The sequence below is a fragment of the Pithys albifrons genome, chromosome 8 (genome assembly GCF_047495875.1).
Source record: "Pithys albifrons albifrons isolate INPA30051 chromosome 8, PitAlb_v1, whole genome shotgun sequence".
In the NCBI taxonomy this organism is placed as follows: domain Eukaryota; kingdom Metazoa; phylum Chordata; class Aves; order Passeriformes; family Thamnophilidae; genus Pithys; species Pithys albifrons.
This window is the reverse complement of record NC_092465.1, coordinates 935,282-950,176: the sequence shown is the minus strand read 5'-3', so window position 1 is coordinate 950,176 and position 14,895 is coordinate 935,282. Positions and strand designations below refer to the sequence as shown.

Below are 14,895 nucleotides of genomic sequence, written 5' to 3'. Positions count from 1 at the left end.
TGTCCCATTGCCAGGTGCCATTGCCATGTCCCATTGCCAGGTGCCGTTGCCGTGTCCCATTGCCAGGTGCCATTGCCATGTCCCGTTGCCAGGTGCCATTGCCGTGTCCCATTGCCAGGTGCCATTACCATGTCCCATTGCCGGGTGCCATTGCTGTGTCCCGTTGCCAGGTGCCATTGCCGTGTCCCCAGCCGGCGCAGCCGCAGCAGCCGCGCCATGACAGGCACTCACAGTGACATTTTACTGCTGGTTCCATAAACTGACAGTGACAATGTTTAGTTTCATTTTAACACGGTGCTTTTCCTGCCACTGACACGGCACTCACAGTGTAGTGACAAGTTGAAGGCTGATACCAAAGGACTGGGAAACAACATAATTACAAAGCACAGAGCCAGAATTCCATATTTTGTCTGTCACTGGATGCGGTGGAGATTGTGGTTTATTTCTGTGTTTTGGTTTCAGTACAAGTTTCAGCTGCTGTGCTGTAAGTTGGTAGCAGACTCGATCAGACAGACATTTGCAGGGGAGTGGGATTTCTGCTTTAAAAAAAGACTTTGATGGACTTCCTGCCTTTTGCTTGTGCTGTTTGTTTGTTTATAACTCTGTGTGTAATTTGCAACAATTCATACTAGTAAAGGTGGAATGGCTTTAAACTGATCGAGCGCAGATTTAGGTTGGATACTGGGCCCTGGCACAGGGCCTGGCACAGGTGCCCAGAGAAGCTGTGGCTGCCCCTGGATCCCTGGGAGTGTCCAAGGCCAGGCTGGATGGGGTTTGGAGCAACCTGGGCTGGTGGAAGGTGTTCCTGCCCATGGCAGGGGGTGGAATGAGACAGACTTAAAGGTCCCTTCTACCCAAACCAGTGTGAAATTCCAAGGAGGTTTAGTTCTTGTGGTCTGAGCTGGTGCTAAGTGGATTAAGCTAGAAACTATTTGGGAAAACTGGATGATTCTGGATTATTTAAACTGGATGTGTCAAATCTGATTTTGAATCTGTTGGAATCAATTTACCTGTGAGAAGGCCAAGCTCAAGGCTTCCCTTCCCATGAAAGCTCCTACATAGCAAGGGCTGGAAGTACCTGCATCTTAGGGCAGATCTTAAATAACTAAAATGTGGCATGTGTGGTTATTTCCAAAGTGTTTGGGGCCATTTCTGCAAAGCTTGTGTTCATCATTGTATGGATAATTGTCATATGGCAGGGACAGGGGATAACCAGGTGGGAATTCTTAGCCCAAAAAGGTTGACATGAACATTAAAAGAGCTTCCAGCTTCTTAAAAAAAATAAAACTGCAGTCACTGGGTGCTGTTTGTGTTAACTGAAGAGAGTTGCAGAGGAGAAATCAGGAATTGGAACAAACTGGTTTAGTGGAAGGTGTCTGTGCCCATGGCAGGGAGAGGAACGAGATGGGCTTTGAGGTTCCTTCCAAACCAAACGATTCTGGGAGTTGGTTTAACAGGAACAGTTGTCAGAGAGTGACACAGGACAGAACATACTAGAAGTGCCAGAGTGCCTCATTACTCTGGTTTTCACACAACCAGCCCCAAACAAACCTCTCCAGTATGTGGGCTTTGTTACCACTCCCTGGCTGGGGTCAGCACTGATAAAAATAAAACTGAACGTACACTGTGTGCACTCTGGGGGAGGATCCTGCGAGTGCCAACGGAAACATTGTCTGTTCAGATCTGAAGAAAGAAATCCAGCATTTGCTACTAAGCAGTGAAAATAGAATTTTCCTAAATTACACAAAAAGAAGAAATGCAAAAATATAAATGGCATCACTGTCGGGCTTAACGTGATGTAGGACACACTTATTCAAAATGTCTTTGCACACTAAATGCCCTCAGCAGTGTGGCTTCTAAAAATGAGGAGTTCTTAGAGGATTCAGTGTCAATTTAGTGAAGGCACTTCAGCCAGTGTTTTGGGAAAAGCTGGGCTGACTGCCCTTAATAAAAATTAAATTATCTCTCCATTGTCACTGCAATACACCAAGTGACAACAGTGGATTAAAGGGTGGAGGATTCTTTCAGTTTTTCTTGCTAGAAATAACTTAAAGGATTTAAACATCTCATTTTTGAGAGGTGCCATGGGAGGAGTTGCAAAGAGAACTCTGCGTGTTCCATCAGTCGGCTCCTGGAGGCTTCTCCCAAAGATGCTGAGGGGTGACTGCCTTTTATCGGGATGCACCAGGTGATAACTGGCATCATGCAAGGAACAAGTGCTCTCCAAACCAGCCCTGGAGCAGCAGTGACCTCTCCAGGGCAGGGTGTTGGTGAACATCTGTTCTTGGTGATTGTCACAATTGCCATTTCACTGTGTGGCCTGCAGTTGGGTGGTCTCCAGGAGCCTCCTCATCTGTGGACAAGGATGCCAAATTAACTTGGCTTAGCCATTCTGTTGTTATGAAATAACTTTTTGGCTTAAACATTTGGAAAACCCCAAAGTGTCACCAAGGAGTCACCTCTGGTAGTACGTGTAGGGTCGTTGGCCATGGAGCCCCAGTGCTGCTGTGCAAGACAGGGATGCAAAGCTGGCTGTGGTGGGTAATCCAGGGCCTCCTGTGGAAGCTTGAGGCTGCCTTGCCACTGATCACACACCTACACCCTGGGTGTCTGAGAGTGGAAACACAGAATGGGTATATTCTTAGAGTGCAGTAGTACTCATGTCAACAAAGCTTAACATGTCTGGTCTGGAGGAGGTTAAGCTTGGAGGTGCTTTTATCCTGGGTTTGAAGGGTCTCTGTACCTGGGGAGAATGGCACTGATTGTAAGGTCAGCAAGGTTGGGATGCAGAGTCTTTGCTTTGCTTCATCCTTCTCTTTTTCTCTGGAGTGTTCAGGATCATCATTATGGTCTGCAGCTTCCTCCTGAGGGGCAGGCACTGATCTCTGCTCTGTGTGAGCAGGGACAGGACCCAAAGGAACAGCTGGAGCTGTGTCAGGAGAGGTTGAGGCTGGATATCAGGAAAAGGCTCTTCCCCCAGAGGGTGGTGGGCACTGCCCAGGCTCCCCAGGGCAGTGGGCACAGCCCCAAGGCTGCCAGAGTTCCAGGAGCGTTTGGACAACACTCTCAGGGATGGGGTGGGATTTCTGGTGTGTCTGTGTAGGGCCAGGGCTTGGACTTGATGGTCCTCGTGGGTCCCTTCCAACTCAAGATATTCTAATTCTCTGATTCTCTGATCAAGTGCAGGATTTTAATGTAACTGTTTGGGGGAAAACACACACATGTGAGTTGGAGGCCTTAAACAAAAAAACCCAAACCAAAAAAAATAATGCAAAACCCAGTTGTTCCTGAGTATAAAACCATTTTCCTATGACCCCATCTCTCCCAAACTGTTCAGTGTTGTTCTCTACAGATGATAAATTCCCAAGCTGGGAAGTCACTCTTACTCCTTTCAAATCCAGACCTCTCCAGATCTTTATTTATCTTTAGTTATTTATGCTGTGAAATACTTGAGGACTCCATGCTGTAGGTCACATCAATCTGAAGCCAGTGCATTTTTCTACCAGTGTAGTTCATCAGGAACTGGTTATTTCCCAGTCCTCTTCCTGCAAATGAATTCCATGGGCACTCAGTTCCTTTTGGACAGCTGAGAAGTGAGTAATAGCCCAGGAGTTCTCATATCAGAATAATGATGAGGGGGAAATGGATGAGAGGTTCAGAGAAAGCAGGAAAATGTTGCTTTGAACCCAGCAGTCCAAATCCTGAAGTGCACTGAGGGTGTCCTGAGCTCACTCTGACTTTGGGAGCACTGGGAGACTCAACAGGGCACCAAACAGCCTTTGGATTTGGGGCTTGCTAAACAATGGTTACTTAGAAGTTTGTTTTTGTAGAAATTACCCATTTCCACGTTATTTATTCTGCTGATTGGCTCCTCTGGATTGCTTTTGCTCTGGACAAATAAGTGACAAATCTGGGCAGAGGCAAACTTGCCAAATTTAAACAGTCAGAGCTCCCACAGACCAAAGCTAATATTGGCTGACGCTGAGTCGTGCTGCTGTGTGATGAATCCCCACCCTGGGGTAGCCACAGGAGACTGGTTTGCATCGGTGCCACCTTGGGCACTGGTGGCAGGGACAGACTGAAGGAGCATCAGGAAGTCCCTGAGGAAACCCTCCTGCCCCCAGGTCTTGCTGTGGCAGGAGCATAAATCCCCCCATGTGCCAGTGGTGTGTCAGGGCTGGATTTACAGGTGACCCATGTTGAGGGTGGTGTCCCTGCTGCCTGGCCCTGCACAGCTGAGCCCTATGGTGCCTGTGGGTCAGGCAGGCCCCAAACCCAGCACCACCACAAGGGGGGATGTCTCCAGGACACTGTGCTCCTGAAGGCCCTCGACTTTGGGCTAGAGGAGCGTTTCCTGGATCACCACCTTCTCAACTAGACCTGAGCACTGAATGCCACACCCAGTCATTCCTTGAGCACCATATTCCTTTGGAATATAGGTCATTTTGTGGAAGCAGCTGCTGTACCACAGCTTGTCGCTGTCCTTTGTCCCTTTTCCACGCAGTGCTCCCTCTCCACACGAGCTGTACCTTCACTCAACTCTGCCTTAAACTGGGAAGGTTTGAGGTGAACCTCATAAGGTCATCTCTCCCTCCCTGCCACCACAGCAGCAGCAATGCTGGTCCATTTATGGAATGCTTTGCCTACCACCTCTGACCGAAGGTTGTTCCCCCTCCTGCATCTCGTGTGATGGAGCGTCCCCAACTTTTCCTGACATCTTGCTCAGTCGTTTTGCTGTTCTTTTTTGCAGCTGATTCCAGGCATTGTTTGCTGAGTGGAATTGGAGTTACTGTTTGTTTCTTCATCGGTGCTTTATCACGCTGCCGTTTCTGTACACTTGGTGTAACTTTTTTTCTCATAGCTGAAGACAGATTGTGCTGCAGGGCCTGGGCTGGGTTGGAATGAGGGCTTTGGGGAGGGGAGGTGGCGCCTGCAAGGCCATTGATCCCATCTTTATAACTTTGCCCTTTTAGCTGGGAACAGATGATTTGTGCAGGGCTTGGAGATGGTGCAGGCAGAATCCGAAGGACCAAACTTTACATAAACCATTTATACTAAACGTTGGGCATGCTGGCAACATAAATCAACTACAGTATCTATTACAAATTTATCACTTTATCAGTATCATCTGTGATAGGAGTGGTCCGAACAGGTGGGGAAGTGGACCATACCTCAGGAAGTTTAGCCTGCTCAGAAATTAATTATTCAGGACACACAGAGCCTGGCCCCTTCAATGTATAGTAATTCTTTCCAGCCAGCATCCAGGCCCCCAACTTCAGCACAATAATAAATAGGAAAAGTCTCAGGTGAAGCCAGTATTTCAGAGTAATTAATCATCTTTCCCTCGTGGTCCCTCCGCCTCTCTCTTGGTTTTCTTTAACGAGGGAATTTCAGTAATAAATCTTTAATGATATATGTTAAGAATCCTTCATTAATTCTTGTCCACTTATTTCTCTTTTTTTTTGCTGCTTTTATGTTGTATGTTGGGAAGCTAAAAGGAATGTGCAAAAAAAGTCCAAAACAAACAAAAACCAGTTAAATTTGACACTGTCTGTGAAAGAATGTTTTTGGGTGTTGAGTGTTGTGTGGTCACTTGGTGATCAGAGTTGTTGGTTGATGGCAGGTGGATTGTCAACAGGATTCTCAGATACAGGTACAGAGTTACAGCAGGATTACAGAGGAAAAGGGGGAGAAAGAAGCGGTTTGCCTGCTGCTAAATGCAGGGGAAGGGATGAGAATCCTCAGTTTGAGGTGGGTGTGTGTGGCGGGGCACGCAGAGGCCCGAGGGGCGCCAGCCGGACACGGCGCTGCCCACGCAGCCCCGGCGAGGGGCTGAGGCTGCGAACACCCCCGTGAGGGCGAGCAGCCATCCGGGCTATGGGATGTGACAGGCCCAGACGTGACAGATGGGTTGTGACACGCGGCCGCGGCGCTGGGGGTGACGGGTGTCCTTGCGGTGCCTCCCTGCAGGACAGCACAACGACGCGCGGATGAACTTGGCCATCGCGCTCACGGCCGCGCGCTACGGCGCTGCCACCGCCAATTACACCGAGGTGCGACGCCTGCTCAAGACCACAGACCCGGCCACCGGCAAGCCACGCGTGTGCGGGGTGCGCTGCAGGGACGTCCTCACGGGTGAGTGGGACCCCCGGCACACACCGAGCCCCCCGGCACACACCGAGCCCCCCGGCACACACCGAGCCCCTCAGCACACACCGAGCACCCTGGCACACACTGAGCCCCCTGGCACACACCGAGCCCCTCAGCACACACTGAGCCCCCCGGCACACACCGAGCCCCCCGGCACACACCGAGCCCCTCGGCACACACTGAGCACCCTGGCACACACTGAGCCCCTTGGCACACACACTGAGCCCCTTGGCACATACCAAGCCCCTCGGCACACACCAAGCCCCCTGGCACACGCAAAGCCCCTCGGCACACACCAAGCCCCCCGGCACACACCGAGCCCCTTGGCACACCCCGAGCTCTCCTTGCACACACCAAGCCCCCTGGCACACACCAAGCCCTTCAGCACACACCGAGCCCTCCTGGCACACACCAAGATCCCCAGCACACACCAAGCCCACCCTGACACACGCCGAGCCCCCTGGCACACACTAAGCCCCTCGGCACACACCGAGCCCCTGAGCACACACCGAGCCCCCTGGCACACACCGGGCCCCTTGGCACACACCAAACCCCTCGGTACACACCGAGTCCTCCTGGCACACACCGAGCCCCTTGGCACACACCAAACCCCTCGGCACACACCAAGCCCCCCGGCACACACCAAGCCCCTCGGAACACACCGAGCCCCCCGGCACACACCGAGCCCTCCCAGCACACACCGAGCCCCCCGGCACAGCCACATCTCCTCGGCAGGGAGGAGCGCAGCCACTACCACGCATGAACGTCAGCGAACCACAACAGAGACATCTTCCCAGGCCGTGCCATTAGTGTCACTCAGCTCGAGCTTCTGTCACGTTTCTCACTCAAATCCCGGTGTTTTGGCAGGGCAGACGGAGCTTTGCATCGAAACCCTTCTGTCAAGTGAAGATGACATTGTAAAAGGCTCCGTGCTGTACAGTCATAATCCCATTTACTGAGTCTGTGGGGTGAGACTGAAGTCTCTCTTCTTGAGAGGCAGATTTCAGCTGAGCAGCTTCCACCTCGTCTGCCCTCACAGATAACCTGGAATTTCACTCTTAAACATTCTCTTTCAAATCTGGTGTTAGGTGAACACTTTGTTAATTTTTAGAGCCCACGCCAGCTGTTGTGTTCAGACATGCAGGATACACTTTACAGTAGGTTGAGTTCATAGAGAGATTAATACCAGAGAGCATCAGCGAGCAGGAAACAAATGGTGTCTGTGATTGATACTGTTTTCTTTCACAGGGAAGGAATTCGATGTCAGAGCCAAGTGTGTTATCAATGCTACGGGACCTTTCACAGACTCCGTGCGCAAAATGGATGATGAGGAAGTGCCCAACATCTGTCAGCCCAGTGCAGGAGTGCACATCGTGATGCCTGGTTATTACAGGTAACGTGCTCGGAGCCTGCACCGTTTGTAGCACCATTTGTAACAGTCTCTGCTGGGGAATAAATAAGCTCGTGGAGACGCCTTGGTGGGTTTTACAGCACTTTGGGATGCACAGGTTGGTTTTGATTTTTATTTGTGTTTTTTAAAGAGGATTCTGGCACTGTGCCGAGGAGAAGAACAATTTCATCTATTCAGAAAATATTGAAGTCTTGTAGTTCTTAGTTAAAGCTCCCCAAGGCAGGACTCCCGCTGAAGCAGAAGGCGTTTAGGCAGAGCATCACCAGACATGTGAAAGCTCCAATTTCAATAATGCCTTTGAGTTGTGTGTGCTGCCTGCTTGGTCACCTCCTTAGGAAAACAAGCAGCATGTAAAACCTCACAGCCAGGTTGCACCTTCATATGGAATCTCCTTCTCCTGTTAAATCATGGAATCACAGAATAGTTTGAGTTGGAAGGGATCTTAAATATCATCTCGTTTCACACCCTGCCTATAAATATGAAACTCCCTGTGCAATGACACTGTCAGGGTACAGCTTAGCATAAACAGGAATGCAGAAGTACAGAATAAATGATATAATGGGCAATATAATAAGTAATAATGGGTAATATCACAGGCAGTAGAAGCAGTTCAGAGTAACACTATTACATTCTGGCACTGCTGTGGCCACAAACCCCCCACTCACCCATGGGGGTGTTCATGGTCAGGATGTGCCCCCCCTCGGCCTCCCTCATTCCAGGAGACCTTCCCATGGCACTCTGCTCCCTGCAGTCTCCTGCTTCCCTCCCTATTTGCTGTGCAAAGCCAAATCCCCTTCTCCCAAGTCAGCCTTGTCAGTTGGAACTCAAATATTACCTTTGGTTCCTGAAGTCATTAGCATCCTAATGGAAATTCTGCTTTATGGACTTAGCCCAGTTCTGTTGATACAGAGCCCTTGCAGTAATGCCTTCCACAGCACCATCGTGCTCCTTGGAATGGGAATTCAGCCTTCCAGGGCACAACGGGGTGTTCTGCTGGAGCTGTCCCAACAGGACATGACCACAGACTCAAATGGAGGCATTTTTGGCCTGGTGTAAAATCATCCCTGCACTCTCTTCTGGTTTTTCTGTATCTTTCCCCATGAAAAATGGGAAAATGACCTGATAGCTGCTTTAAAGTACTAAAAATGTGTAGAAATGGGCTGTAATCCCAGTTTCCTCATATGCCAGGAGGAGGATGTGTGCGATTGGCTTTATGGCCCTGCACAAAAACATGGAAAGCTTTAAAACTTGGACTCACTTTGTAAACTGAAAGTAGAAAATGGCTTGATATACATTTATTTATTCTGTAACAACCCAATAGTTTTAATTGGAAATGTGGAGAATTCTTGTTCTCCGTGTTCCCCGGTGTATGTCAGCATGTGGGCATTACTTTCCTTGGAAAATAGTCTGTGCCCACACGCTGCCCCCACAGCACAGCTGATTAGAGAAAACTGCACTGAATTTCCTTGGAGTGGGATAGCTGAAAGCAGGGAACTGTCTGCTGATTAGAAAATACTCGTGGGATTTAATCTTAGTTGTATCAGGTCTTCTCCTGATGCCAGGGAACGCTGCTCAGCACAGGAGGGTTGGCATTTCACTGTGTCCATGTGCCCCATGCTGAATGTTTTACAGAATTTTTACCCATACTCACAAAAATTAAATGTTAAAAATTCAGAGGTTTTTAGTTATAAACATAATTAAGATTTTGTAAAACTAATGTTAACCTAATGTTAACCTAATGCATTCACTTCCCATGGGTCTCTTGCTCATTGATGTGTTTCATTAATAGTCCCAGAATTCCTCCCCTCATTAATTAGGCTTCCAGCCTGGAATGTGTCTGTGAATACTCTGCTTTTTGCTCTCCCTTCTGACCAATTTCAGATGTTTTCAGTCTTTCTTGAATTTTCCTCTCTGCTCTGCATTTCGGATTCCAGATAAACTTTTCTGTTCACTCAGTTCTGCTCTGTGGAAAGTGACTTTTTTGTTCTTTAAATGCATTTGTGGTGCTTTGGTCAAATGCTGCTTCAGCTGGAGATGAGTGTGGACCTTCTGTGTATCCCCCAGACCGTCTCTCTCTACATTTCTGTACGAAAGGATTTCTTCAATGCTTCATATTAGAGTTTGCAATCCTGAACTTGCCCTTTAAAGAGAAACTCACCGTGGCTGACGGGGCTCATACCCCCTTCTCCCCTCCATTTTGGAATCGTAGGAGTTCCTGCCTTAGCAAACCCTGTTGTTTCACAGGTATTCCTGGTGTGCAGCAGCATGACTCCAGTGGCTTCCCAAAGGCCAGTGTTTGGGTGTTAAGATGATGCTTTTTGATGCAAAACACCTTATTTTGCATTTGTTTGGGTGGCTCTTCAGTTATTTAAATAAGCTGGAACAAGCCCTGCCATGGGCATGGAGAGAGAGATCCTCCCAGCAAAGCTGGTATCAGTAATTCAGTAAGTAATTGGCACATGGAAGACTTTCATCCTTCCTCAGCACTTGCTGTGTAATCTAAAAACACTTCAGTTCAGAGGTGCTGTGGGAAAACTTAGTTAGAAGTCTCTGCTTGTTTCTCTTCCTTATTTTTAACAGTTTTTACGAAATCACATAAGAAAACACCCCATACTTTTAAGAAAGTGTCTATGAAGTCCCTGAATTCTGATACTGTATATTAAATCTCTGATTTCCTCTGTCTCTAAATCAACAGCTTTTTCATTTTAAAAAGTAATCATTTGTCTGAGGTGATTTACTTTTCCCAAACCTGTGTTGACTTCCCCTATTAGATTGTACCTCTCCTTCTGTAGTCCTAAGCTGTCTTTAAATATCAGCTAAAAAAGGTTCTAATATACATGCTAGGTATGAAATTCTCAGCTTCTCTTCCAGCCTTGCCAGATATTGCAAACTTCCCTCCAGTAATTAGTTCAGGCTTCCTAAAAATGGAGCATTCATCGATTCAGCTTGAATCAGTAGCTCTCACCCAGGCAGGTCTTTGTCTTCAGAGGCTGTTAGGAATTGTTTGGGTCCATTGAATTATTCTCTAAAGTTCCTCATTGCCACCTAAATCTCCATCTCCTGTGCTCCTTCCACAGGCTCCCTGTATCCTCCTTATCCTCCTCCTGTTCCCAGGAGCAGGTGCACAGCCTGGGGACCCCTTACCCAACTGCAGGTGTTTTTATAGGGACTTGCAGCACCTGAAATGAAAGTCAGGATCTGCCCTTAAAATAAAAATTAACAAAAAAAGGGGGAGTTTAGTGTTTTTCTCTATAAAAGCTGTTTATTTTAAAGTGTTTATAAAAGCCTTTCATTTTCAGAAATACAAGCAGAACTTCAATAAGCCATGAGGAGGTAGATGGGTTTGTACCTGTGAATTTTATTTTACATCACACCAGAAACCACTGATACATAAATTAAAATTTCCTGTCCAAAGGAATTTTTCTTCCTTGTATCAAACCATTCTGTTGTAGCACTGGCAGAACTAGTGAAAGATCTCTGAGTAGCAGCATCATGTTGGTGTCTCTTTTGCTTTTTTTCCTCATAGCACAGTTTCCCATTCAGAACTGGGAGTCTGTGGGTGTTCCTTCCTGTTGAAGTGGTAGGTGGTGATGGACTAAGGCTTAGTGTCACTGGAAGGACTCCTTAAATATCCTCATTTCTCCTCTTTTCTCTCCTTTTTCTCTGAGTTGCCACAACATTTCCTGGGGAGACAGGTTGGAGTCACTGGGATTTTGTATGTCTTTAATTTTGCCCTCTGCTTAAGGTGCAAATAATTGACAGCTCAGGTTAATAATATCTAATCTTTAATATTTCTTGTTCTGCACTTAGACACATCAAAACAGAACCAGGGTTCTGTTCTTCTTTCTTCCATTTGAATAGATTAGGGAGAAATTCCTCCCTGGGAGGGCAGGCAGGCCCTGGCACAGGGTGGGCAGAGAAGCTGTGGCTGCCCCTGGATCCCTGGAAGTGTCCAAGGCCAGGCTGGACAAGACTTGGAGAAACCTGGGATAGTGAAAGGTGTCCCTGTCCATGGCAGGGGGTGGGACTGGATGGTTTTTAAGGTCCCTTCCCACCCAACCCAGTCTGGGAATGCTTGTTCTGTTTCAGCCTTCCCTTCCCCTTGTGGCATAATACAAAGGATTGCCCATTTTTGGAATTAAAAGCAGTTGTTCATTCCATGAGGCATTTCAAGTAATTGTGAGTTTAATATTTCCAATTGTTCATATTTGAAATTCCAATACAAAGGTTTTCCCAAGTGAACAGAGATGGGAGAGGCCAAAGGCAGGATTGCTCCACTTAAGGTTGTGATTTGCTCACCCTCTTAGGAATTGGAGTAATTGCTGAGCATCACATCCAAGGGCCCTGTTTCCCCAAACTGCTGGGACTGCTGTTGAAGGTCAGGTCTTGGCCTCACATGAAATCTGTTATTTATTTATTTAATAAGTCATTTGGCCTAAGAACAAAGGCTCTGTTCCCACATTTCCCTGGGGTCCCACGTGTGCAGGAACAGCACCCCCAGAGCTCCCGCCCTGTTGGGAACCGTGTCCCTCCTTTCTTTCAGCCCTGACAACATGGGGCTGCTGGACCCAGACACCAGTGATGGCAGGGTGATTTTCTTCCTGCCCTGGGAGAAGATGACGATCGCAGGGACCACGGACAGCCCCACTGATGTCACCTCCCACCCCATCCCCACGGAGGAGGACATCAACTTCATCCTGAGCGAAGTGCGCAACTACCTGGGCGCCGACGTGGAAGGTAAACCCGGGAGGGCTCTTTTCCCTGGAAAGGTGCTGAGGAATCTGGGTATTCCATTCTGGGCAAGTGCTGCTTCCTGAAGTTTTTCTGTGACTGACAACTGTGGTTCTTGAGATCTGGGTATCCAGAACTAAAGGGTGTAGTGGCAGCATGAGCTGTGTTTCAGAGCTGTACAGTGATGCTTTTCCACACACACCTGCACTCACTCCTTGGACTATTTAAGTGGAAATCAGCTGATATCACACAATCACAGAATAGCTGGGGTTGGAAGGGACCTCTGGAGATCATCCAGTCCAACCCCCCTGCCACGGAAGGGTCACCTGGAGAAGGTGACACAGGAATGCATCCCACTGGCTTAGAATGTCTCCAGGGAGGGAGACTCCACACCCTCCCTGGGCAGCTGGTTCCAGTGCTCTGCCATCCTCTGTGGAGCACTGCTGTGTTTCTGCTGCAGTAGCAGCATTAAAATAAATCTGAAAAACACTCAGTCAGGAGCATTGCAACATCCTTAGATTTCAGAGAACTTGCTTGTGTGGAGATGGGGAATTCTTGGATTCCTTGTTTCCTGAGGTGGAGAATTGATGTCTCCATGCTGTATGAAGTTATGAAAGAATCTTCAGGGAATGTCCTCTTGAGTTTCTTGAGCAGCATTTGGTGTTGGAAGTGCAGGAGGCCAGGCAAGGAGTTGAGAATGTGAGTAGAACAGAGATTAGATTAGATATTAGGGTGAAATTCCTGGCTGGGAGGGTGGCACAGGTTGGGCAGAGAAGCTGTGGCTGCCCCTGGATCCCTGGAAGTATCCAAGGCCAGGTTGGACAGGGCTTGGAGCAACCTGGGTTAGTGGAAGGTGTCCCTGACCATGGCAGGGCATGGAAGGAGATGGACTTTAGTGCCCCTCCCAACCCAAGCCTTTCCATGATTTCACAGGTGTTTTCCAGCAGTGCATCCTGCAGTGTTCAATCCCTCTGACTCCAGCCCACCTGGACACTCAGTGTTTTTCACCCCTGCAATTACTGTGTTTATAGATGGCTGGTACTGAAACAACAACTGCTCTGCCCATATCAAGCCTGCACAGCCCTGCCTGTGCTGCCAGAACCAGAGCCAGGGTTATCAACTTCCACAGGCTTGGACACCTTCCAGCTGCTTAATTACAGCGTCACGCGTGCTGCTTCCTCTAGTTTCATTAGTTTATAAACGTAGTATGGGATCTTATTCCTGTGATTAACGCTTCATTTTGGCAGGTTAAACATGCTGGCAGAGCACCATTGATTTTGGAAATCTATTCCATGTTCTTTGGGGGATGTTTTTTACACCCTTTTAGTGATTTTTCAATTATCGTTTATTTGAAAGTTGTATTAAAACCATGTTCCAAAGACTTCAGTACAAAGCAAGTCAGTAACTGGACTAAGGGTGAGGGCTGTGGATAAAAATGACTTGTCAAGAGGAAATCTTGGAAAAATAACCTACAAGCTAGAGAAAAAGCTGGGGAGTCCTAAAAGAAAATGTTGTACTCATGGAACAAACTTTATTTTGGCTTTTAAAATGTAATATAAGGACTGTCCTGTCAGCACAGGGAGACAGGGAGAGGACTTGGTGCTGTAGGTTTGTTCTTTCAGTTTGGGGTTTTCTTGGGTTGGTGCATGAGTTTGACAGTTAAATCTCCCTGGGTTGATCCATTTCCAGGATGTCTTTGTTCTGTTGGATTTTTAACCAGTATAACAAACAAACCTGTCTGTCTGACTTTGCTTTGGGCTGGAGATTATTACCAGTTCTGAGTTTAATTTTCTGGAGCAAAGGAGGCTCAGGGGGCACCTTCTGGCTCTGCAATCCCTGCCAGGAGGGGGGAGCCGGGACAGGGGGTCGGGCTCTGCTCCAGGGCACAGGGACAGGAGCAGAGGGCACGGCCTCAGGCTGGGCCAGGGCAGGGCAGGGGGCACAGAGCAGGAATTGCTGCATGGAAAGGGTGGGCAGGCACTGGCAGGGGCTGCCCAGGGAGGTTTGGAGTGCCCAGCCCTGGAGGTGTCCAAGGTAAGACTGGACATGGCACTCAGTGCCTCCAAACTGGGTGACAGTTTGGGCATTGGGCACAGGTTGGACTCCATGGCCTTGGAGGGCTTTTCCAGCCTCAGGAATTCAATGATTCTGTAATTCCATAGCCCAGCTTATTCCCTGACTTTGGAGTGTCCCCCAGCTTTGGGAGTCACTGAGCACGGTGTGGTGCACCCCTTGGGAATGCCCAGAGCCCATGAGGGGTGGGAGCCAAGCACCCCTCAGTTCTGGGCTGACTGTGCCTGATCTCTGCACAGTGAGAAGAGGAGACGTGCTGGCAGCGTGGAGCGGGATCCGGCCGCTGGTCACAGACCCCAACTCCAAGGACACTCAGTCCATCTCACGCAACCACGTCGTCACCATCAGCGACAGCGGCCTCGTCACCATCGCAGGTACTGCAAGGGCTCTGGGCACTGCAGGTCACAGTGCCCATCACAGGTACTGCACTGGGGCTCTGCTGGGCTTCCCCAGGGCACTTGGTTCAAAAATCTTGTTGCAGGATAACCCCACAGTTCCTGTAACTGGAAACCGATCTGTCAGTGGCATCA

At 48.6% G+C, this 14,895-nt stretch overlaps 1 protein-coding gene across 2 annotated transcripts in view; it reads left to right on the top strand.

The window, feature by feature from the left end:
* GPD2 (glycerol-3-phosphate dehydrogenase 2) overlaps positions 1-14,895 on the top strand; it is a 52,169-nt gene that overhangs the window by 27,268 nt on the left and 10,006 nt on the right. For both annotated transcript variants that reach the window (XM_071562469.1, XM_071562470.1), the window contains exons 7-10: positions 5,971-6,135; positions 7,399-7,543; positions 12,105-12,298; positions 14,605-14,739. In XM_071562469.1, coding sequence (XP_071418570.1) covers positions 5,971-6,135; positions 7,399-7,543; positions 12,105-12,298; positions 14,605-14,739 — 639 coding nt within the window. The remainder of the gene's footprint in view (positions 1-5,970; positions 6,136-7,398; positions 7,544-12,104; positions 12,299-14,604; positions 14,740-14,895) is intronic.